General features: G+C 36.5%; 1 protein-coding gene across 5 annotated transcripts in view; it reads right to left on the bottom strand.

The window, feature by feature from the left end:
* The window catches only part of EML4 (EMAP like 4), a 155281-nt gene that overhangs the window by 70178 nt on the left and 59327 nt on the right, over positions 1-25776 (bottom strand). For all 5 annotated transcript variants that reach the window (XM_039231683.1, XM_039231681.1, XM_039231682.1 and 2 more), the window contains exon 2: positions 15647-15829. In XM_039231683.1, coding sequence (XP_039087614.1) covers positions 15647-15829 — 183 coding nt within the window. The remainder of the gene's footprint in view (positions 1-15646; positions 15830-25776) is intronic.

Here is a 25776-nt window from a genome sequence, read left to right as displayed (position 1 = left end):
AACAGGATTCAAAGCTGTGGTTCAAGTAAACCACAAATCTCCACATCACTGATTTTTAAAAATCACTCAGGTTCTACTGAGATCAAATTATTTAGAAATCCTAGAACCATAAATGTTAAATCTTACAATGTTATTCCACATAAATAAAACGTAAATGTATAAAGCAACCTCTGCTTCTTCGTTTATATTGTAGAAGGACTGGAATAAATACGTGTTGGGTATGGGTAAATAGGAGACCTATTTCCTAGAAAAACTTTCACATATAATAATGTATAGCAACCCCCAAATTATGCTAATATCACCAGTCATCACATCTATCACTAGTCTGCCAAACAGGCAACTTCTTGTTGATGTGACAGCTTTTTTTTTTTTATTGTGGCAAAATACTTCTAACAAAATTTTCCATTTTAAAAGGTACAGTTCAGTGGCATTGAGCATATTTACCACACTGTGCAATCATATTCAATTCCAGAACATTCTGATCACCCCAAACAGAAACCCTGCACTCACTGAGCATTCACCTTCCATTCCTTTCTTTGTCCCCTCAGCCCATGTCAAACATTAATTTGCATCATCTCTTTGTATCTGCCTATTCTGAATATTTCATATACATGGAACCGTATAATATGTTCTCTTCTGCGTCTGGCTTATTTTACTTAGCACAGTGTTTTCAAGGTTCATCCATGTGGCAGCATGTATGAGTACTGTATTATTTTTTATGGTTGCGTAATATTCCATCATATGAATATACCACATCTGTTTATCCATTCATCTGTTAATGGACAATTGGGTAGTTTCAATCTTTAGGTTAATGTGAATTGTACTGAAACATTTTGATACAAGTTTTCATTTGAACACCTGTTTTCAATTCTTTGGGGTATATAACTTAAGAGTAGAAATGCTGGGTCACATGGTTATTTGAACTTAATGAGGAACCAGTAAGACAGCAGCTGCACAATTTTACAATCCCACCATCAATGTATAAAGGATTATTTCACCACATCCTTGCTAACACTTGTTATTTTCAGGGTTTTTTTTTTAATTATAGCCATCTCAGTTAATATTAAGTGCTATTTCACTGTGGTTTTGATTTACATTTCCCTAATGATGAGAATCTTTTACTCAGCTTGTTGGCCACTTGTATTTCTTTAGAGAATTACCTATTCAAATCCTTTGCCCATTTTTCAACAGAAGAATATGATATAAATTGTTCATAATGCACTTAAAATCCTTTTATTTTTGAAAGGTTCCCACTTTCATTTCTGATTTTAGCAATTTTAAAATAGTTATTTATTTATTTTGAGGGGAGGGGAGGGTCAGAGAGAGAGGGAAAGAGAATCCTAAGCAGGCTCCATGCTCAGCACAGAGCCTGACATTGAGCTCAATCTCAAAAAACCTGTGAGATCATGTCCAGAACTGAAAGCAAGAGTTGAATGCCTAACCAACTGAGCCGCCCAGGGGCCCTTCTGATTTTAGCAATTTAATTTTTTTTTAAATGTTTATTTATTTTTTAGGGGGAGGGGGAGGGGCAGAGAAAGGGAGACACAGAATCTGAAGCAAGCTGCAGGCTTTGAGCTGCCAGTACAGAGCCCGACCTGGGGCTTGAACCCATGGACTGGACCATAAGATCATTACCTGAGTGGAAGTCGAACACTTAACCAACAGTGGTGCCTTGACTTTAGCAATTTAAAGCTTCCTTCTTTTTCAGTCTACCTAAAATCTTGTCACGCTTGTTGATCTTTTAAAAAACCAACTTTTGGTTGCATTGGTTCTGTTGTTTTTCTGTTTTCCACTTCATTTATCTCTCTTTATTATTTCTTTCCCTCTGCTAGTTTAGTATTTTTCTTTTTCTATTTCTTTAAAATTAGGTTACTAAATTGAAATCTTTTTTAACACAGACATTTACAGCTACAAATTTTCCTCTGAGCACTGCTTTTGCGAGATCAACAGCTGGTTTCGAAATAGAGTAAAACCTTGGTTTGCGAGCATAATCTATTCTGGAAACAGGCTTGTAACCCAAAGCACTTGCATATCAAAGCGAATTTCCCCATAAGAAAGAATGGAAACTCAGATGATTCATTTCACAAGGCCAAAACATTCATATAAAAATGATTACAATGCTGTAATATAATATAAAATGATAAAGAAAATACAAAACATAAAGAAAAATAAATTAACCTGCACTTATTTTTGAAAACCTTCATGGCTGGTGTGAGGGAGACAAGAGAGAGGAGGGTTATTGTGTAGGATGACTTTCACTAATGGAATCACTGCTATCTCTTGGCTCAATGGAATCTTTTTCTGCATGGGGGCATTGTATACACTCGCACAGATGTGACTACACTACAGTATGAATACTCTCTTGTCATATACTGTATTTAATGTAACTGGCAATAAGGCAGCAGAGGAAAGGGTCTATATCTGCAGGCAGCCTGGCCTAGAGTGAAGCAAAGCATTGCTGAGCTTACTCTTGTATGGAAAAGCAAAGGACTGTCCATGGGTGCTTTGAAGTGACAAAAAATACACGAGTGCCAGTTGTGGGCACCTTCCAATGTTCTGAAAAATCACTGATATCTGCGAAACACTGGAGCCTCAGACCAAGCATGTGATACAATCACCCACAACCCCGCAGAGAGAGAGAGACACAGAGACAGTGCACACTAAGTGAGTGAGAGTGAGAGTGAGAGTGAGTGAGAGAGAGAGAGAGAGAGAGAGAGAGAGAAGAACCATTGGCTCAGCTGTGATCATGTGGTGTTCAGCATCACGTACTACTTGTATTGCAGGACATGACTCATTTATCAAGGTAAAGTTTATTAGAAATGTTTGCTCATTTTGCAAAAACACTCATAGAACAAATTACTTGTGATGCAATGTTTAGCGTATAATTTTTTGCTTTTTGTTACACACTAAAACCCCCCATTAACCACTACATAAAACACACTGTCTGCAATCTACTTCTTTTTTAAAAAAAATTTTAATGTTTATTTTTGAGAGAGAGAGACACACACACAAAGAGTACTAGTGAGGGAGGGTCAGAGGGAGATAGGGAGACCCAGAATTGGAAGCAGGCTCCAGGCTCTGAACTGTCAGCACAGAGCCTGACGTGGAGCTCAAACTCACAAACTGTGAGATTATGACCTGAGCTGAAGTCAGACACTTAACCGACTGAGCCACCCAGATGCCCTGCAATCTACTTTCTGAGCTCTCTATGCCCCAAACCTCGTTTCAAAAAGGAGATCAATCACACTCATTCCCATTAGGTGTGATTACGCTATAGCTATTACATCAAAAACAAAAACAAAAACAAAAAAACACAAGTGCTGTAAAGAATGGGAAGAAATTGGAATCCTTGTGTATTTCTGGTAGGAATGCAACTCAACCTTCTGCAATCTATCATCTAACCACTTCACAGAAATTCTTCTTGCCAAGATCAACAACAGTTCTTTGTCACTAAATTCAATGGATGCTTTACAGTCCTTATCTTGCTCAACTTTCCTTCAGCAACTAATACTGCTGACCATTCAGGCAAGGACTGTAAGCAGGAAAGAACAATTCCCTTAGTTTCTAGCACACTGTCTTTGCCTGAATTTTGTCTTAGCTCTCTGACCATTTTTTCTTACTCTCATTTGCTGGATCTTCTTTTCCTACTTGGATTTTATATCTTGGTTCTTCAGATCTCTTTTCACCATCATGCTCTTCCCATAATTTTTTATATCTAACTGCTATTGAACACCTCCCCATGAACTTATGTGCCCCTCCTCCCACCAAAGCAATTGAACATTGATACTCAAGGATATATCTTATTAATGGTAAAAGACATTACCACCCACTCATGGTATAAACCAGAAAATGGGAAATTAGCTTTGATTCCTCCATTTCCATACAGCCAATAACTAATAGGTGACTAAGTCCTTTGTCGCGTACACAATTTCTTTTTGTTTTATTTTCCCTTGTTTTTATTGAGACACACTGGCATACAATAATGTATAATGCATAAAGTATACAATTTACTAAGTGCTGATATACACATATGTCTGTGAAACAATCACCACAATCAACATAGTGAGCATAGCCATCAACCTCAAAAGTGTCCTTGTGTCCTATAATCCAACTCTCCCTCTCTCAACTTTTGACTCCAGGTAACTACCATTCTATTTCCTATCACTACAGATTAGTTCACATCTTCTAGAATTTTATATAAATGGAATCATACAATGTGTATCTTTCTTGCCTGATTTTTAAAATTCAGCACAATTATGTTGAGATTCATTTGAGCTGGTAAGTGTATCAATAGATTATTCCTTTTTATAACCCAATACTATCCCATTACATGTATATATCACAATACTTTTTATTCATTTACCAGTTGACATTTGGGTTGTTTTCAGTTTTTTATATTGTAAATAAAGCTACAAAGAACATAAGTGTATGTCTTTGTGGGATGCATGCTTTCATTTCTTAAGGTAAATACCTGGGTTGTGTGGTACCTGAATATTTAACTTTTTAAGAAACTGCCAAATTGTTTTCCAGAGTGGTTGCACCAGTTTACATTCCTACCTGCACTGTATAAAAGTTCTAGTCGTTCTACATCTTGCAAATACTTGGAATGACCAGTCTTTTCCATTTTAGCCACCGTGCTGAGCATGTAGTGGCATCTCACTATGGTTTTAATCTGCAATGCCTTAATGTCTAAAAGTATTTTTATGTGCTTATCTGACATATATATATCTTTGTTGGTGACGTGGATGTTTATATATTTTGCCCATTTTTTAAGTGGGCTGTCTTTTAGATAAAACTTCTTTGACAGATACGTGTTACAACTATTTTTTCCTGTTTTGTAGCTTGCCTTTTTATTTTCAAAAGTCTTTGGAAGAACAAGATTTTTAAATTTTGATGTTCAATTAATTGTTTTTTCTCTTATTATTTGTACTTGTTTGTGTTATTTAAGACATCCTTTCCAAACCCAAGGTCACTAAAGTTTCCCCCTGTATTTTCTTACAGAAGACTTACGGATTTAGGCAAAAGCCTGTGATCCATTTTGACTTTATTTTTGTATGGTGTGAGATAATAGTCAAGGTGGGTTTGGTTTTGTGTGTGTGTGTGTGTGTGTGTGTGTGGTTTTTTTTTGGCATATGACCAAAATCTTGAATTCAATTTTTCCTGCCTATCCTTTCTTACACCTAAGCTTTTACATTTGTTCTGCTACTTGGAATGTTCTTCACTTGGAAGGTTCATCCTCATCTTTTAAATTTCAGCTCAATAGCACTTCCTCAAAGAAGGTTTTTATAATCTCCTTACTGTCTTATAACCCCCTTTTATTTCCTCTGCAGTCCTTACCACCATTTAAAATTATTTGTAACTCTATCTGGAAACCTTACTTGTTTTGTGCTTCTTGTATATATCCCCATGATTCACACGGTGCTTGGCACACAGAAAGCACTTGAGCAGTATCTGAAGACTAAATGAATGCAACTTCACCACGACTGTCTCAAATTTCTGTTCTAGATTATGCTCCGTTTTAGTTCTATTCTCCCTACTTGCTAGATTACCCTTCTCTTAAGGCATTCTCAACACTGCACTAGAATCATTTTTCTAAAACATGCTGTATGTCCTTGAGTTTGATATGCCATCAGTAGTAATATGCACCATCATCTTGAATGCCCTAGAAGGAATTGCTGCTTGTCAGAACTGTAGACACAATCAATTGTAAGAAACATGTGCTGCAATTTCAGAGATATTAAAATGCAAGAAATACAGGGATTTCAGAATTAGTGGATTTCTGTAAATCAACCTGTTGCTCCTCAGTTTAAAATTCTTGAATGGTTCTCCAGTGCCCTCTGGATAAGAACTAAATTCCTTACAAGGCTTAAGAAAACTTTTCATTAGGGGCCCTATCTACCAGTCTAGGCTCATTTCTTAACACTCCCAACCTCACACCTCATGCTTCAGTTTACTCTGATCTCCTCAACTAAGTACTTTTACTCCTTTTTGCTTTTGCACCTGGACTGTCCTCTCTGGCATATGCTAGTCATCCCTGCTTGCCTAAATTAACACATATTCATCATCCATCTATCCATGAGTTTACAAAAGAGTAAAAGGCAGTTACTGGCATCAAGGAGTTCAAAATCTTGTAAGAGAATCACACTGGTAACAAAAATAGGTGATAAGTACAGTAACAGTGAAATGAACAGAGTATGAGCAAGCCAAAGGAAAGACACATAACTCTGTAAAGAGGAGTAGGAACACAGAACTCAAGAAAGGTTTCCTAGAAGAAATGCAGACCAAAGTGTTAAGCCAGGTAAAAGATGGGTGATAAGATACTTGGATCTTACTCTAATATGTGTAAAGAAACAGAAAGAATATAATAGCACATGGGGTGAGTATGAGTGCATGGAAGAGAGGAGGTAGACAAAAAGCTCTTTGTGTGGTGAAAATGTGAAACAAGAGAGCACAGTCCAGATGGGAGAGGTAAGCAGCAGTGAGATCATGGAGACTTTATCTACAGAGGATAGAGACCACTAAAAGGTTTTAACCTGAAAAAAAGGAGTTAGTTCAATTTATATTTTAGAGGAAATCATCTAGTGGCTGTGTGAAGAGCAGATTTCAGGGCTGTGGTCCGAGCACAGATGATGGAGATCTGAAATAAGAGTCTGGGAGCATGAATGCAGGGGAGGAGTCAGCTTTAAGAAATGTTTAGAAGTTAAAGAATTAAGAGTTCAGTTTGGGGACATTTTACATTTATGAATTGTGAAGGATAGAACAATCTAGTAAGATAGACAATTCTGAAGTGCTGGAGCCTAGGTCTGGGAACAATTTGGGTACTAATAAGTGGCTATTAAAATCATAGAGGTGGATAAGTGCTGATGTCACGTCCTGCAAGGAACCTTCAACTCCAGTTTGAGTTAAGTATTTATTTTAGGTGCTCCTACAGCACCCTAAAATTTACCCTTTTAATAACAATTACCTATAATTTTATAATACTGACCTATCTGTCTTCTCAGTTTACCTGAGGTCCTTTGGGGGCAAAGTCCATGTTTTTTATTTCTTTAATCTCCAGCACCTAAAACAGTGCCTCATTCACTGAAAAGATGAAGGAAACATACACTGTCAACACAGTAAATGGTGTGGAGTAATATTAATTATCAAGTGCTTACCAGGACCTAGGCACTGTCCTAGGTATTTTACAAGTGGAATATCCTTTAATCTTACCCATAATCCTGAAAGGGATTTATTATTATCATCCCAATTTTACTGATGAAGAAACTGGAGAGATTATTAACAGGCTCAAGGTTCTATTGCAGTAGGCAGTGAAATCAACATTTGAATACCGGCAGAAGGAGCAGTAAATAAGCAGTGCCAGGATAACACACAGATATTTATCAGAGAGAGTAGGGTGAAAGGAAATTCTAAGCAGATAATAGTACTAAACCATTGAGGGCCTCAGATACTAATATGATAGCAAGAGGGGTACCTGGGTGGCTCAGGATGTTAAGCATCCGACTTTGGCTTAGGTCATGATCTCACAGTTTGTGGGTTTAAGCTCTGCATCGGGTTTTCTGCTATCAGTATAGAGCCTGCTTCAGATTGTTTCCCGCTCTCTCTCTCTCTGCCCTTCCACTGCTTTTGTTCTCTCAAAAACAAACACACGTTAAAAATAATAGAAATAAATAAATAAAAAGCAAGAAAAGGTCAAAGGAAGGTTTTCATGGTCGCTTTCAATCCTACAGTTTAATTTGAAATAGTTCTCAGTACTGGGAATCCTTAGCATGTGGATGGAAGAGTGAATGATCTCCCAAGGTAGTGGCAATGCATTAAGTAAAGCAGAGGCAGAAAACAAAAAGGAACTGTGGGTGAATGCCTGTGTTTTGGTTGAGAAGTCTAAAGTGTATGATTTGAAATTCAGAATATTAGGAACTTACCTGGAAGAATGGAACATAAAAATGATTACTGAAGTGACACAAATCCCTGACTGGAATGCACCATTAGTGGTGTGTGTGTGTGTGTGTGCGCGCATATACACACACACACACACACATCCCTCCCCTATAGGGCTTGGGCACTATAAAGTCAGAGCTGTGATCTCAGAGATTAGCCTACAGGACTGGAAGCAATAGCAACCTCTTCTTTTTTACAAAAGTAAAAGTAGTAGCTATTTCTGAGCAGCAACCTGGCTAAAATAAAGAGAAATTTAGGCTAAAAGTCTATAAACCAGGAAGGTATTTAGTTTTAATCACAGTAGAAACCATCATAATGCCAGCTGAAGGCCAACAATTATTTTTATACTTTACGATGACATAAGAATACTAACCATATGGTTTATATTCCCTGATGACAAACCCAAGCATTGGACCTTTCTGATAACTTAGCCTGACAGTTCCTAAATACTAATGAATTTCACTATACTCTAGACTCAGAGAGTAAAGTTATCACTAGAAACTGTTGAATATTCAAAATCTCAAAATCTAAAATCCTGGCTACCCTCATCCATAATATCCTCTTATTCTTGGATCTATCCCAACCCTCCTTTCTAAACCAGTTTTTTTAAACCACAACTTCCTGCTTCTAAAACTTTCCTCTTCCCACATTCAATTTAACAAGTATTTACTGAGTCATCCCAAGGCTAGCTATGTTAGTAACAAACTGTCCCTGCCTTCAATTAGTTTATAATCTAGCAGGAACATCAAATATACATACCAAAGCAGACATACAAAAAACTTCTTAAATGATTCCAAGAAGAGACAAAGAAATGGAAATATTTTCAGGAAATAGTTTGAGCCTTAAAGATGGAAAAACAGGGGTGCCTGGGTGGCTCAGTTGGTTAAGTGCCAGACTTTGGCTCAGGTCATGATCTCGCGTTTCATGGGCTGGAGCTCCGCATCAGGCTCTGTTGCTGACAGCTCAGAGACTGGAGCCTGCTTCAGATTCTGTCTCTCCCTCTCTCTCTGCCCCTCCCCTGCTCGTGTTCTGTCTGTCTGTCTCTCTCTCTCTCTCTCTCAAAAATAAACAAACACTAAAAAGAAAAAAAAAAAAAAAAAAGATGGAAAAATATAGTGGGCACCTGGGTGGCTCAGTTGGTTAAATGTCTGACTCTTGATTTCCATTGAGGTCATGATCTAACAGTCCATGGATCTGAGACCCTTGTTGGGCTCTGTGCTGACAATGAAGAGCCTGTTTGGGATACTCTCTCTCTCAAAATAAATAAACAAACATTAAGATGGGAATTTTTTTTCTCAGAAGGATAAAGGTGGTTCACATAGAACTCTAGGTGATACTCAAAATCTTTTATTTATCTCAGATTCTCTATTATATGCCCCACAGCTCCAACTACAGACCTCTTCTTCCCCTCTCTTCATATTTTCAACCTCCATTCCTTTTGTCTCACACAAAGGTATATTTCAGTCTTTTCAACTCCTAATGGCCACTGATTTTTTTTAATGTGTATTTTGAGTTGAAATCACCAAAGATAGGTTTGACCTTCATATAGAAATGGAACTCTGAATTTCTGGAAACAGTAATTGCTGCCTGGTCTGAGGCAACATCCACTCATATACTTCTATATGCAAAGTGTATCTTAGAAGTCTTTAATCTACTGTCAAATAATAGAACACTTCCATCTCCTACCACAATCACCAGTCACTTTAGCCCAAGGGCCCACCAGAGAAATTCACACTCTCCAACCAGATTAGTGTAATTTACTCACCACCATCATTTACAGCCAACTTAATGACCATCTCTATCTTTTCCCAAATGTTATCTGGAGTAAGAGGCAATGATACAGACCTGTTGCCTATACATTATCCCAGATTCTACAAATTAGGATTTTTTTTTTTTTTAAAGAAAACTGACACTCTCTACATTTTAATTCTGCCTCTGGGCTCTCTCATTTCTCAAGTGGCATCTGCAACGCTTGCTACTTACTTTTGGTTTACAAGCAGTTTCGTGGTGTAAAATGACTGATTTCCATCTTTAGATAAATTTGACTCCTTTGCTTATATACCACTGTATACTAACAGCTTGTCTTCACATAATGCCACTGGACTGTATTCTCAAATTACATTCATTTGGTCACCCTGAGAGGTCTTAATGGGTTTTCCAGGCACCAGCTGTGGCATAATTTGTCTTCCTGGCAGCTAATACTGCCAAAGTGTTCCCTGGGCCTTCCCGTTTGTTCCAAAGTACAGGTAATTTTTTTTTCCCTTTTGGCAGGAACTCAGTTGCAACTGCTACATATATTATGAACATATGCCGTCAAAAGGAAAAAATTCTCCAACAGAAAAGAAGGTATATGAGAAACTTAAATGACTGGCCACCTTAAAAAACTACTGGTAAAATTTTCTACCTCAGTTAAGTGTCGAGCATAATATACTGAAGAAAAAAATGGGGCTTAGCTTTTAATACCGCTGGCACACGAGGGAGAAGAAACTAAAAGAAGAGAACTAAAAATACTGAAATGACTAGTTAGGTGTGCTTCTGACTTTGGCATTTACTGAATGACAATATTACTATGAAGTGACACGGTAGAATGTCATTAAGCCAGCAGCATATACAACATTTAGTTTTAGTCACACCTACAGCCCTATCTATCCCCTTGTATCATCACCATCTAGCAAAATTAGTTGACTTTATCAAAAAGGAAGTTGACCTACACTTTTAACCACAGCTTCATAAAAAGCTTTAACACTTATTTATCCAACAGGGGATTAGCCTTACTTCTAAAGAAAAATCCTCTAAAAAAGATGATCACTCTAAAAAGTGATCATTCTCCTGTCAGTAATTTATGTAAAAGTGAATACAATAAATTCTAATTTCACAGAGGACTAAAACAAAATTCACATAGAAGATAAAATTTTGCACAGTATGAGAAATTACCTTTTCAATAAAGAAAAAATATACAAGAAGCACTTAGGTGGTTAAGCATCTGGCTTTAGCTCAGGTCACTATCTCATGGTTCGTGAGTTTGAGCCCCACATCAGGTCTATGCTGACAGCTCAGAGCCTGGAGCCTGCTCTGGATTTGGTGTCTCCCCTTCTCTGTCCCTCCGCTGCTCATGCTCGGTCTCTCTCTTTCTCTCAAAAATAAACAAACGTTAAAAAAAACTTAAAAAGGGGCACCTGGGTGGCTTAGTCGGTTAAACGTCCGACTTTCGCTTAGGTCATGATCTCGCGGTTCGTGGGTTCAGGCCCCGCATCGGGCTCTGTGCTGACTGCCAGCTCAGAGCCTGGAGCCTGTTTCAGTCTGTGACTCCCTCTCTCTCTGACCCTCCCCTGCTCCCGCTGTCTGTCTCTCTCCTAGAAAAAAAAAAAAAAAAAAAATTAAAAAAAATATACAAAATCCCCAGAAAATAATTTTATTTTTTAAGAGTATTTTATGAAAAACTTCACTTTGCTTAAAATGATCATTACAAATATTCATATTAATCCTATTTAATATCAAAACTGACATCTGATTTTTATTAGGCTATATACAAATATCAATAATGAAGAATCACCTACTATTTTTACAATTATTTCTATTGTATATTATAAACTCAAAGATAGAGCTATTCAGAATTTCCAATAATACATTTAAAAACTTTAAATATATATTTCTCTAAGTATCAATACTGGCAAACAAAAACTGGTCAAATTTTTCCACTGAAAGGAACCAGAGTTAGGGCACCTGGGTGGCTCAGTCGTAAGCGTCCAACTTCAGCTTAGATCATGATCTCAGAAATAAATTAAAAAAAACAAATTTTTTTAAATAGAAGGAAAGAGTAATTAATTTTTAACAATGAATTATGCTCATCTCTAAATTACTAGCTCCCTAAATTGTTAATCAACTCCCCCATTAATCTATTTTATAGACAGCATTTTGAAGCCTGTATCTAAGTAACTTAAACAATAATCACGACGGGCGCCTGGGTGGCTCAGTCAGTTAAGCGTCCAACTTCGGCTCAGGTCATGATCTCACGGTTCGTGGGTTCAAGCCCCACGGCGGGCTCTGTGCTGACAGCTAGCTCAGAGCCTGGAGCCTGCTTCAGACTCTGTGTCTCCTTCTCTCTCTGACCCTCCCCTGCTCACGCTGTCTTTCTCATTCTCAAAAATAAAAAAAATTAAAAAAAGAATAGTCACGAGTGAGGTGCCTGGATGGCTTAGTCAGTTGAGTGCTGACTTCAGCTCAGGTCATGATCCCGGCTTGTGGGTTCGAACCTTGCATCAGGGTCTGTGCTGACAGCTCAGAGACTGGAGCCTGCTTTGGATTCTGTGTCTCCCTCTCTCTGTCCCTCCCCCACTCACACTCTCTCTCTCAAAAATAAACATTTTTTTTAAAGTAAAAAAAAAAAAAAAATCTCTAGTGGATCCCATTTCAGAATGTATCCAGGTTGGCACATTGTAAAAATAGCAGTCACAGTAAGCTTATGAAGTACAATTAATGGAAAGGAGCTCCCTATCTAATTAGTAAGAATTAAAAATTAAGAGTTGGTAGTACGTGGGGGAAAAAGTTCCAATGTAGCAGCTTCAGGTGGCTCTGTAACTCCAGAACTGGGTTAAGTCTTCACTAAAGAGCCTTAAATAAAACTGATCCTAAATTCACTTCAGAGACAAAAGGAATTATGACTAAAGACAACTAAACAAAGACTGTAAAGAGTAACTTACAGAAAGCGTGTCCCCGGAAAACAGAAACTACAGCTATTTAATTGTATTTCTATTTTATGACACTGGAACAGGCAAGTGCTAAGTAACTGATGTATCATAACACTGTCTATCAAATTTTTAAAAAGCAGTCATTAAATTTCTCTATAAATATATTTTACTTTTTAAGAAATAAAAAATCAGAAAAAAAAGTTTAAATTTTTCTCAACACAAAATTACAACATACTGTTGTTTTAGCATAACAAAATTCTCAATGTTTTTAAATAATATGAAGTATTTAAAATAAACTCTTTTTTAAAAAAATCTTTTTAACATTTACCTATTTTTGAGAGAGAGAGAGAGAGAGAGAGCGTGTGCGAGTGCGCGAGCAAGAGAAGAGCAGAGAGGGGGAGACACAGAATCTGAAGTAGACTCTAGGCTGTGAGCTGTCAGCACAGAGCATGTGGGGCTCAAACCCACAAACCATGAGATCATGATCTGAGCTGAAGTTGGACACTTAACCAACTGAGCCACCCAGGCACCCCTAAAATTAGCTTTCAAAAATATTGTGGATAAATAACCAAACACTGTATCATTTTCTCTTTCAGAATTTAAAATACTTATACAGTCAGAAGCTGAGGTTATATGTCAATTATAGATGGTAAGCATGTTCTTTCTCTACACCAAGTTCATCTTCCCCGTAAAGCCCACACATACTAACTGATCTGGCTCCTCATTCAACTCTGACAACTCCAGAATCCTCTTATGAAAATTAATTTATAACCAAATAAAGCTTTTCCCTGGCTTGATTTTGGCAGTCCTCAAAGCTGGTTCTCAGAAAAATGTAAGGATTGCAATCTAACATTATTAGCCAAAACGGTTTCTATGAAGTCTTTTGCTAAACTTCCCAGTCCCTTATCCCATCACTGACACATTTAGCTTACTAACCACTAATGGAGCAGATTAATCCAGCTACTGTCTAACTCTCCACTATTAACTATGTAGGCCTAGAGTGTTTAAGGGTAGAAGTATAAGAATGGGAATCATAGTGTGTGTGTGTGTGTGTGTGTGTGTGTGTGTGTGTGTGTGTGTATATAAAATATACCACATCTTCTTTACCCATTCATTCATTTATTAAAAGTACAGCACAGGGAAGGGAATATAGTCATTAATACTGTAATAATGTATGGTGACAGATGGGGACTATCATGGAGAGCACTGACTAAACAGATTTGTTGAATTATGATATTGTACACTTGAAACTAATATGACACTGTATGTCAACTATATGCTTCAATAATAAAAATTAAAAATAACTTTAGAAAGAATGGGAACCACAAAATCAGTCAGAATGCACCACCTCAATGCTCTCAAGGTGACTCAGCACCTTTGCATGTCTATGGTCTCTTATTTTCTAGTCATTCCAACTCCCCCTTTATTCACCAGCAGGAACCGCCTTACCTTCTTAAAGAGCATCACTGTCTCCTGAGGAAAAAATGGTAAGGAATCAAAGTTCCAGCCCTGACAACTGTATTTAGTGACTCCCACATACTTCTAGCTCTTCCCAGTCTATCTCAGAAGGAGTCTTCTAAGACCAATAGTTTCTTACCTCCTCTACAATTCTTCCTTCTTCAGGAAGCCTGCCTCCTCAATTACCAACCCCCACTCATGTTCCCATTATCATCATCTTCGTCCCTACTGTCTTTTGTCCTCAACTTATCTTTATCCTCAAGTCTATAACATCTTAAAAAATAAAAATTAAATTAAAGCTGGACTTCAACTTAGCATCTTCCTGTAGCTACTGCCATCTTTCTTCCCTTTCAGGCCTACTGTTTGAAGAGTGGCTATATTCCACAATTCTCCTCAACCAAGCTGCTTCCCTAAATACTGTGATTTGATTTGCAATCCTATCACTCCACTACAATTGCTTGTGGAGGTTTCTCGTAATTTCATAAATGCCAAATCCAAGAGTCACCTCTCAGTCTTTGTTTTATTCAACCTCTTTGTAGCATCCAGCAACACGAATCACTCTTTCTTTGCTGAAATACTAGAGCTCCCAAAAGAACTATCCTGAGCCTTATTCTCATTTTACATCCTTTTTCTATGGCTTCAACTATTACCCATAAGCTGAATATTCCCAAATTCATCCTGCTAGCCAAGATGAGCATGAACACTAGACCTATAATTCAGCTATGTGTCTACCTCCATACCACTTATACTTCAAATTCAACATTCAGAAACTAAATTCATAAATATCCTCACTTTGCCCATTGCCAAAATGGGGGATAATTATGCCTATGTCCATCTACTCTACAAAAAAAACCCTTAAGATATACGAAATAACAGGTTCAATTGCTTGATTAACATAAAATAATTTAAAATTCTTTCTGGGTGGATGGAGGAAGGGAAAGGCCACACACTATTTGCTCTAAACTCAGAATAATAGCATTCTAACGACTGTTTCTCTCAGCCTATGAAAACCCTTACTATCTAGAAATTAAAATTAACATGGTACTGGGATTGGTAATAAGTTTCAGAGCTTAAATTCTTCAGGATTCTCTAATGACCATAGAATGCTTAGAGTAAGGCCTTTTAAACTATGACTTATCATTTCTGTAACAGTAAGAGGACTAACTAAAAAAGTTCATAGGTGCATACCTACTATGTTCAAGATACAATGCTAATTACTATGGGAGACATAAAAAGAAGATTCAATTCCTGCCCTCAGTAAATTTGTTATCTAGTTGGAAAATACTAAATTCACACAAATACTATGACATAAAAGCCTGTATGTACAATCAGTGGTATTACAAAAATATTCCCACTTAAAATAATAAATAGTAAACTTTCAGAATTTCTTGGGAATAAAAAAAAAAAAGAACTGAAAAACAAACTATAGTTACCACTAATCCAAAAAGAAACCGGTCATTTTATAGTCTCAATTTTAATGTCACTAATAAAACACGTAAGTTTTATATATTACTGCAAAGAAAGTTGCAAAGAGCAAGACTTTTCCTACTTTAATAAACAATTACCTTTACTTGGAACTGATTTTTTCACTGAGGCTACATGATCTTCAGAAATTGCAAGCCGCCTCAAAACATCAGCCAAAGCTGCCTTTAGCACTGTGATTTCATCTTCTTGTTGTTGAACTCGTAACTCAAGAGCTGAGAGGCGATCTTGAACATCAGAGGTACTTGCAGCAGAAATACTATCATCTATAAAATGAAGAAGATTGTTTTTTTTAAAGCAAATTGTTCAAGAAAGAATCTAACAACAAATGAAAGGATCTGTTCAGAGGTGCCTGGGTGGCTCAGTTGGTTGAGTGTCTGACTCTTGATTTTAGCTCAGGTCATGATCTCACAGTCATGGGTATGAGTCCTGCAATGGGCTCTGTGCTGACAGCACAGAGCCTGCTTGGGATTCTCTCTCTCAAAATAAATAAACATAAAAAAAAAAAAAAAAAGATTCTTCCTTTCTCTGTCTTTCCTCACCCTTCCACACTTGACACTCACACCCATGCTCTTAAAAAAAAAAAAGAAGAAGAAGAAAGGAACAAAAACCAGATCATTCAGATAAAGGTGATAAAAATTGGAGGGGGGAAACAAACCCATCATTTTTACACAGATTAACTTGTAAATATTTTCATAGCTATTTGAATAAATTAAAAACAGCAAAAGTTAATATATCTGACATATAAATTAAAATTATGAAGAATTTCCCCATGATCAAATTTTCCCTGTTATTATACCACAACTTTAACTAGTTTTTCATCAAAATATTCTCTAAATAGATCACTTTGGAGACTTCTGGAAACTTGCAAGACAGTCAACTATCCAATGCATCCTTTTAAATTATAGCACCACTATCCTACTTCTCTATGAAAATAAAAAAAGGACCTTGTACAAATCACTTCAGTTTTGCTTTATGTATCAGACTGGGAACCACTCACCTTCTGCATCAATGATCAGAAAGCACTCTTTATTTCTGTCTTTACTACTATACTCTCAAATACCACAAGATTCTGCTATACATTCTTGTTCTTTCTTACCCGATGTCCCAACCTCTTGAAAAAGGAAGTGTGGTTTCTATAAAGCACATAACTAATACTTATTTGCCTTAGGCATGTAACAACAACAAAAAGGCTACTTAAATAAAGTTTAACTATAACACAGAATTACAAACTACTTCTAAAGCTATGTAACTGTAGAGCAAGTTGTTAACAGTTGGGTCAATCAGAATCCAAACGTAGAGAAAGATCGACTGCTGTTGGCTAATGTACTATAAGCAGGAAAATTCAGATTCTTACATAAGAATGGTTTGGACCACAGTTTTATAAACTGGGTCAGTTATTCACAAAATAAGGCACAGTGTGCCATTTTTCTCATACTGAGATAATGTGTCATCCATCTTCTTAAAAAGACAATTTAACTCAAAGTTTGAGTTTAAAAAATAACAGCCATTTAAAAAGCAAGGCTATCATCATTTTGTTAGGGAGCAGTAAACGATATTTATGTTTAAGATCACATATGCCAACCGACCTCTCAGGCATACATATGTACTCTCTTCTATTTGCTTTGTTTTTTTAATTTTTTAATGTTATTTCTTTTTGAGAGAGAGAGAGAAGGAGAGGGACAGAGAGAGAGAAGGAGACACAGAAATCAGATACAGGCTCCAGGCTCTGAGCTGTCAGCCAACATGAGGCTCGAACCCACGAACTGTGAGATCACACAACCTGAGTTGAAGTCAGACGCTTAACTGACTGAACCACTCAGATGCCCCATACTCTCTTCTGCTTTTCAATGTATTTCATGCATAACCTTTGAAGTACTAGTATGGAAGGAAAATTCACAATTTAGACTTTAACAACAATTAGTTATATCACCTTAGGCAAATTATTTTATTCTTTGAACCTCAACTTCTTCATCTTTAAACAGGTTATGAGGAAGGTGCCTACTACATGTTTGATATCCAATAAATGTTAGGATATAACAATAGTACAATAGTTGTAATTTGAGAACTCTGGGTGTATTTGTTACATAAAAGCAGTTCTATCAAACTCTGAGATGCTTAAGAAAAGGACTAATAAGAACAATTCAGTCTCTCACTTTCGAAATTTTAATATTTGAGGTCTCTTTCATTTCCACAGTGGCCCAGCTGAATTCTAGCTGACCCACACTCTCTGTAAGTGTGTTATGTTACACCACTATTATTTTTGTCTGCCCAGATGCTTTCTTATTTTCCTTCTTCTGGATGGAAGAAGAGAACCTCTTCTCCTTTGTGGAACTCTACCATTTTCTGAAGTTCCATTAGGGCTATTAACCAATGTGCCTCATTCTCCCCTCTACCACCCTGCACTATTAACAGGCTGAACCATACAAAATGGCCTTTTAACTTGGTAAAAAATATTAACTATTGGCAATTTAATATGGTATAATCTACTATTACCTACAGGAGTGGTTGTGAGATATGGGCTAGGCCAAAGGGAATCCTCCCACTTCCCAGAGGCGGAGCTGTAACCCATCCTTCTTCCTGGTTTGCAAACTAAAGACACAGACCTAGGGCCATTAGTGACAGAGTCTTAACTAACTGCTCTGAGATCCAATTCTAGTCTCTGAAGCCCAAGACCTTCAATTCTCAGAGTTGCTCTAATATTCCTCCTAGCTAATTATATCTCCTAATAAATTCCCTTTTTGCAAGCCATTTCTTATAAGCCAAAGATCCTATGAAGTCAATAAATTATATGGACATGCCATTCTACACTGTGCTCAATTTATGAAGGATGAGTTATATAATTAAATTGCAATCACAAATAACATATTTATCTGATTTTTAGAAATACATAATCAATTATTTTGGGAAGGCAGCAGAGCCTGGTGGAAAGATTATCAGACTATAATGCCAAGGTTATAATTCTGGCTTTTACTACTGACCTGGTACTAGTTTTTACTTTTGTCAAGTCACTTAACTTTTCTCAACTTTTTTTTCCTTAGTGACTGAGGTTTTTATTATGTGAAACTTGTATAGTTAAATGAAAGGTGGTTCAGCTTGTAAAAATCCTACCATGACCTGCTAGGTACTGTGATAAGACACAAGGACAATTTTTCAAAGGGCATAACAAATATAAGGTTAACTATTAACAATATCCTGTACAATTTATATTGTACCTTTCATATTATTGCCTTATCCCCCTCCTCACACTATCTTTATTTTCTATTTGAGGAAATATCATGAGAAGTTAAATAGCCTTGCCCAAGGTCACCAAATCAGTCTTGATACCCAAGTCTCAAACACAGGACTCTTCACTCACAATTTAAGTGCTCTCTATTTCATGCTGCATTCTTACAATAATCACAGGAGGACCAAAAAATATACTTTTTTCACAAAGCTACTAAAGGATTATAACTACTGAGTGACATAATCAGGTTTTTGTTTTAAAAAGGTCATTTTGGGGGTGTCTGGGTGGCTCAGTCAGGTAAGCATCCAACTCTGGATTTTAGCTCAGGTCATGATTTCATGGTTCGTAAGTTCAAGTCCCACATCAGGCTCTATGTTGCCAGTGCAAAGCCTGCTTGAGATTCTCCCTCTCCCCTGCTTGCACTCTATCTCTATCTCAAAACATTTATATGGGGAGGTAGAAGGAGGGAGGTCATTTTGGCTGCTGTGTGAGAACAGGCTGGAATAGAATAAGAGTAAATGTAAAACCAGGCAGGAGACTATTGTAACCCATGTGAAAGGTGATGGTGGCCTAAGTTAGGGTTAAGGTGTCATGTGTCTCAATTTGTCCAACATAAATATGTCTGTCTTAGTATAAAGATTATGACAATGCTCCTTCTTGCACTCTCAAATTTCCCCCTTTGGATGATCAAATACAGGGTCAGCAGCAAGTGGAGACAAAGGAGCATAGCAGGTGATATCCACAGTTCCTTATAGCTCCCAAATCCCAAAACCCCTTCCTGTCTAAAATTTTGGCTCTTCACCTTTTCAGGGACAAGAATCTCTTAGGGAATCCAACAAAAGCTGTAGGAGAATAGTGCATGAACTCTGGTGTCACAGGGCTTGAGTAAATCTGTTTGCTACTTGCCAGCTCTGAGACTGGTTTCCTCACATGTAATTTTTCATGCTACTTAGTATGTATCTCAGCCTTGAGGCTGTTAGATAAAATAATGCACAGTACTGCCATAGAGTGAGGGTTCAGTAAGATTCTATCCTGCATAGTGATGTTCTTTAGTACACTGTTTACTACTGCCACAAAATTGGAAATGAGGTAAAGTCCATGGATAGGGGTAATAAGCTATGATACGTTTACATCATAGAAAATTAAAAGCAACGAGGTAGGTATATAAACTAAAAATTTAAGGGGTGCCTGAGTGGCTCAGTCGGTTAAGCATCTGACTTCGGCTCAGGTCATGATCTCGAGGTTCGTGGGTTCGAGCCCTGTGTTGGGCTCTGTGCTGACAGCTCAGAGCCTGGAGCCTGTTTCAGATTCTGTGTCTCCCTCTCTCTCTGACCCTCCTCTCCTCATGCTGTCTCTCTCTCTCTCTCTCTCTCTCTCTCAGAAATAAATAAAACATTTTTAAAAAATTAAAACTTTGAAAGATCTACTAGACGACTTAAGTCAAATAAGGAAACTGCAAAACAATATGTATTGAATAACTTATTAAAATACACACATGCACCAAACATACTGGTAAAAAATATAAAGCTTCAGGGGCGCGTGGATGGCTCAGTCTGTTAAGCATCTGACTTTGGCTCAGGTCATGATCCTGTGGTTTGTGAGTTCAAGTCCCATGTCAGGCTCTCTGGTGAGTGAGCCTGGAGTCTGCTTCAGATTCTCTGTCTCCCTCTCTCTCTGACCCTTCCTGCTCACACTCTGTCTCTCTCTCAGAAATTATAAATAAACATTAAAAAAATTAAAAATAAATAAAAATAAGGCTTCATATTTATATATGTATATATTGTACACATAGAAAAAAGTCTAGAAGGATACACATCAAATTGGTGACTGGGTTATTTCTGACTAGGAGAGTGAGACTGGAAAGAGAGGAGTAAAAAGTAATTTTTGCTTTTCAGTGTATTTCTATATTATCTGAAATTTACCATAAAAATTTATGTTACTTAATCTTTTTAAGTTTATTTATTTTGAGGCAGGAAGGGTTGTTGGTCTTTAAAACAGCCTCTTTTCTAGCCTTCATAATCAATGAGTGTACATTTATGTTAATTGCCTTATATTCTAGTATGTTTTTAATAAAACTGGTGGAACACTGTGCATGGAGCAAACTTGCTTTAAGAAACTAAGCTTCTGGGGCGCCTGGGTGGCTTAGTCGGTTAAGTGTCCGACTTTCGCTTAGGTCATGATCTCACGGTTCGTGGGTTCGAGCCCCGCGTCGGGCCCTGTGCTGACTGCCAGCTCGGAGCCTGGAGCCTGTTTCAGTCTGTGACTCCCTCTCTCTCTGACCCTCCCCTGCTTACGCTGTCTCTCTCTCTCTCCTAGAAATAAATAAAACATTAAAAAAAATTAAAAAAAAAAAAAAAGAAATTAAGCTTCTGAAGCAATGTATTTTAACTTAGGATCAAGTAACATATAGGGGTGCCTGGGTGACTCAGTCGGTTAAGCGTCTGACTCTCACTTTCGGCTCAGGTCACGATCTCAGTTTGAGCCCCACGTGGGGCTCTGTGCTGTCAGCACAGAGCCTGTTTGCGATTCTCTCTCTGCCTCTCCCCCACTTTCTCTCACTCTCCTGCCATTTTATAGATAAATAAACTAAGACTCTAGGTACTCAAGTGAGTTACTCTTGGTCAAACAGTAAACTGGGGTCAAAAAGCTCCCTGAGATAACTAAAGAATCCATCGCTCTTACTCTTTCTATTTTGAAAACTTTGGTCTTATTTTTTTCTCTCTCAATCTCTAATGCACCACACTCTCCTTCACAAGATATATTTGTTCGGTAAATAGAATATATCTACTTCCTGGGAGCTTTTTACACTTCCTTTTCCTAATGGAAGTATATATTAGCTTCTTATACCACAATAATCTCATTTCTTTGCTCCTTTTCAAAATAGTTTCTAGCCTCTAACAATCCTCAAGGATTCTTAAACTCATTGTGGGAGTACGGCTGAGGGAGGTGAATGGAGAAAGGAGGTCCATAAACCTCTTATCCATCAGTCTACTCTCATTTGTTGGCTTAAGTCTCTTTTATTAGCGGTGGATTCAAATTTATACATAACTAGTAAACTTCAATATTCAGTATTATAGTGTTAAAACTATGATAGCTGTTCATTATGCTTTTACTACAATGAATCAGTTAATTTGGCTTCTGAGTTGTTCAGAAATACGTTACCTTTGCAGAGATAAATATGTTCTTTTCTAAATATCCAACAGCTGGCAATCCAGCATCACATCAGAATGAGATATGCCTATTAATTTAGCACCTTGTCAATGCCAATCATTCTGTGTCTTTCTAAAGAAAATACTTTCTTGCCTTCTTGACAAGGACATACAATTCTAATTCAGCCACTTCTAGATGGCTCAATCTTCACTGAAAATTCTAATTACTTTGTGCTACAAGCACTGTGACAGAATGATGCTCTAGAGGCTATTATGTTTCTAATTAAATAATTGAAAGTATTACATTTTGAAATTGCTAATCTTTCTTGATACTTTTTCTGCTTCGCTGTTTGCATCTAGGATTAACTATGCCTGTCTATAGCAACACTCTCCCAATCTAACTTCTGGCATTGCAGGATACTGGATAACCAAGCTTTTTGTTTGTAAGAAAATAATCTATGAAATTAGAACTTCATACATTATATATATAATTTACACAATATAAAAAGAAAGGAAAAAAAAAAAACAAAGCAGCCTTAGACCTAATATTTGTGTCATTGGAGGCCCAGAGGGAGAGAAAAAGATTCTAGCTGATAAAAATATATAAAGAAATCATGGCTAAACTTCCCAAGTTAAATTAAACTTTACAAATTCATTAAAATTAAGTATATACTGAAGTTCTTATCTCCACCACACACAAAAATCAAATCCAAGTAGATTAAACAATTAACGATAAAATACACAATAAAGAGAAAAAGCAATTTACAAACTGGGAGAAGAGGGTTTTAACACCTATAACCTATAATGGATTAGAATCCTGAATAAAAAATTCCTGCAAACTGAACAGAAAAACTGGTAAAAATCTCAACTAATCATCTCAAAAAGGAATTGCCAATGAACATATGAAATGAGGCTCAAGCACCTCATTAATAATTTTGGAAAGTAGGGGCACCTGGGTGGCTCAGTTGGTTAAGTGTCCAATATCAGCTCAGGTTATGATCTCATAGTTTGTGAGTTTGCACCCCGTGTTGGGCTCTGTGCTGACAGCTCAGAGCCTGGAGCCTGCTTCAGAATCTGTGTCTCCCTCTCTCTCCCCCGCCAACTCTTGTCTTCTCTCTCTCTCTCGCTCTCTCTCTCAAAAATAAGCAGTTTAAAAAATAGTAATTTTGGAAAGGAAAATTAAAACCATACAAAATACTATTTTATACTCACCAAACTGGCAAAACATTCAAAGTGTGACAGTATCAAGTGTTCCCAAGGATACGAAGTAATGTGAACTCTCCTACATTACTGATAGGAGATATAAATTGTTTCAATGACTTTGGGTGGGGTGGGGGGAACCCAACTATGGCATCAGTTGGTAAAACTGAAGGTGCCCACATCTTATGACCCAGCAATTCCACTTCTAGGTGTACGTACCCTATCCTACAGTAGGACTGGCAAGTGTTTTCTGTTAAAGAACTAGATAGTAAATATTTTAGCTTTGCAGACCATATAGCCTCTGTAGCAATTACTCAGATCTGCCTTTATAACACAAAAAAAAACAGCTATAAAGAAATATGTAAATGATTGGGTATGGCTATGTTCCAATAAAACTATTTACAAAACAGGTTATCTACCATGTATTCCCAATCTAGGCTCTTGCACACATATACCAAGAGGCATGTTCAAGAATGTTTACAATGGCATAGTTCAAAATAGAAACACTGGGGAAAAATACCTAAATGTTCATCAACTGTAAAATGGGTAAACTGTGATACGAACATTCAACACAATAATACAGATTGGTAAACTATGGCTACATGGAACATCATATATGAATCTAAGGAATATACTGGTAAGTCAGATGAACTTTATAAAAGTTCTAAAAACACAAAAATAAGTAATATGTTTAGAATAAAACTATAAAGAGAATAACATACACAATATTTATGACAAGTTACTTCTGGTCATATAGGGCAAGGGCTAGTATAGGGAGGCATTCACAGATAATATGGTATCTATGTCATAAAAACAAAAGAATTTCAGAGATAAGTAAATTATACTTTCCTCACTTTATTTTCTGGAGAACAATGAAACCATCTTTGCAAATTAAATTTTCCAAAACAGATAAAAAGTGGAGTTGTACATACAAAAAACTCTGAGGTTTTATGTCATAAAATAACTACATTAGATAGTTTTTATGACAGTTTTGAGGCTAATGGTAGGACCCTTAGTTGTCACCTATAAATCTTTGTGAGGAAAAAAGTAGTTCATTTCAGAAAAGTATATTATTCAGTACACAATACCATTCAAAGAACAAATATTAAAAAAATGTTTTTAATTGGTTTCTGATCTCCCCTTGTTAAAGTACTTATGTTAAGGCACCGGCAGGCATTATTAGGTAGAAAGATAACGCAAATTAGAAGATTAGAGGAGCTAATAAGGATGAAGAAATATGAGAAAATATTAACAATACCATGCATTGTTTACAGCTGAAAAAAATATGGCACTAGCTTAAAGGACTATCAATAGGCAACTGATTAAATGGTTGCACTATGGTATACTATGTACTCTTAAAAAGGATGATGTATATTTATAATCATAAACAAGTTTATTAAGAGTGACCACATACTAGGTAATAAAAAATTTGCAAGGCAACAATTATCATATATTCTGTGTAGAACTGTATATCCATAGGTATACATGTACATACAGATATAGAGACACTAGAGGTAGATCTCAGAGAAGTGAGATTTCTGAGGATTTTTGCTATCTTATACTCTTTTAAATGAATTTTCTGCACGTGCACATATGCGCATACACACAATTCTATGTAAGTAAAATTTAAATTATTTTCTCAGTAAAAAAAAAGCTAAGTCAATTCAGGCTGTGATGTAAACCTATTTAGTAAATTTTCAGTACAAATTGGGTTAATTTGTAGATTTTTATGCAGAGTGAATGAAAGCATTTCTGTAAAAGTATAAATATAAATGATACTCAAAAAGAATATTCTCAGGCTAAGAGGAGACATAAAAATAAATACATCCATAGAAAGACCTGGTCTTTAAACATAACACAAAACACAATTACAAATGATTTACCACATTAAATTCGTATCAGAAGGGATTTAGCATCTTAAATGATATTTTTGTTTTGTTCTAAATTGTAATCGGTGGTCTTCAAATATTGCGTAAAGACAGAATACTTAAGGACTATATCAAGAAGTCATGCACTATGTATTCTACAGCAGCTACAATTTATTTGTAGAAATAAACCAAAGAAAATATATTCATAAAAACACAGTCACTCTTAGGAAGATAGATTTGTATTTATGCAGGAATTAAGGTTTCCTATTTATCATAATATTCTATTTCAAAAGTCACATTTTCCTCTCAAAGAAGTTTTAATTAAGTAAGGCATTTAAATTGTTAAACCTTGGATACTGTATTTCACTAATAAATGACAATATTAATTACCTCCAGTTAGCAATATGATTCTATGAACATAATACTGATTTCTGGCTTCAATGAAATAACACAAACAATGTTGTTTATTCTCCATTTTTAAAACTGTTTTTCCTTGTAATACAGGCTTACTAAAAATTCATCTACTAGCATAAATTAAGAAACTGTGTCAAGTAAAAAAAAAAAATAAAAACAAACAAAAAAACTCAAACACAGATACACACACATACACGGAAAAACATTTTTGCTACAGTACTCAGCATGGTGGCTGGTCCCAGGGACGGACTTTACTTCATTCTATCACCAGGATTCACTTACAATTAAAATGGCTCCCCCCTCCCCAACTCTTACTTAATTTAACACAAAAGAATTAAAAACAGATAATTCTGCTT

This window comes from Hyaena hyaena, unplaced genomic scaffold, assembly GCF_003009895.1.
Source record: "Hyaena hyaena isolate Hyena2069 unplaced genomic scaffold, ASM300989v1 scaffold_57, whole genome shotgun sequence".
In the NCBI taxonomy this organism is placed as follows: domain Eukaryota; kingdom Metazoa; phylum Chordata; class Mammalia; order Carnivora; family Hyaenidae; genus Hyaena; species Hyaena hyaena.
This window is presented reverse-complemented; position numbering and strand designations above follow the sequence as displayed.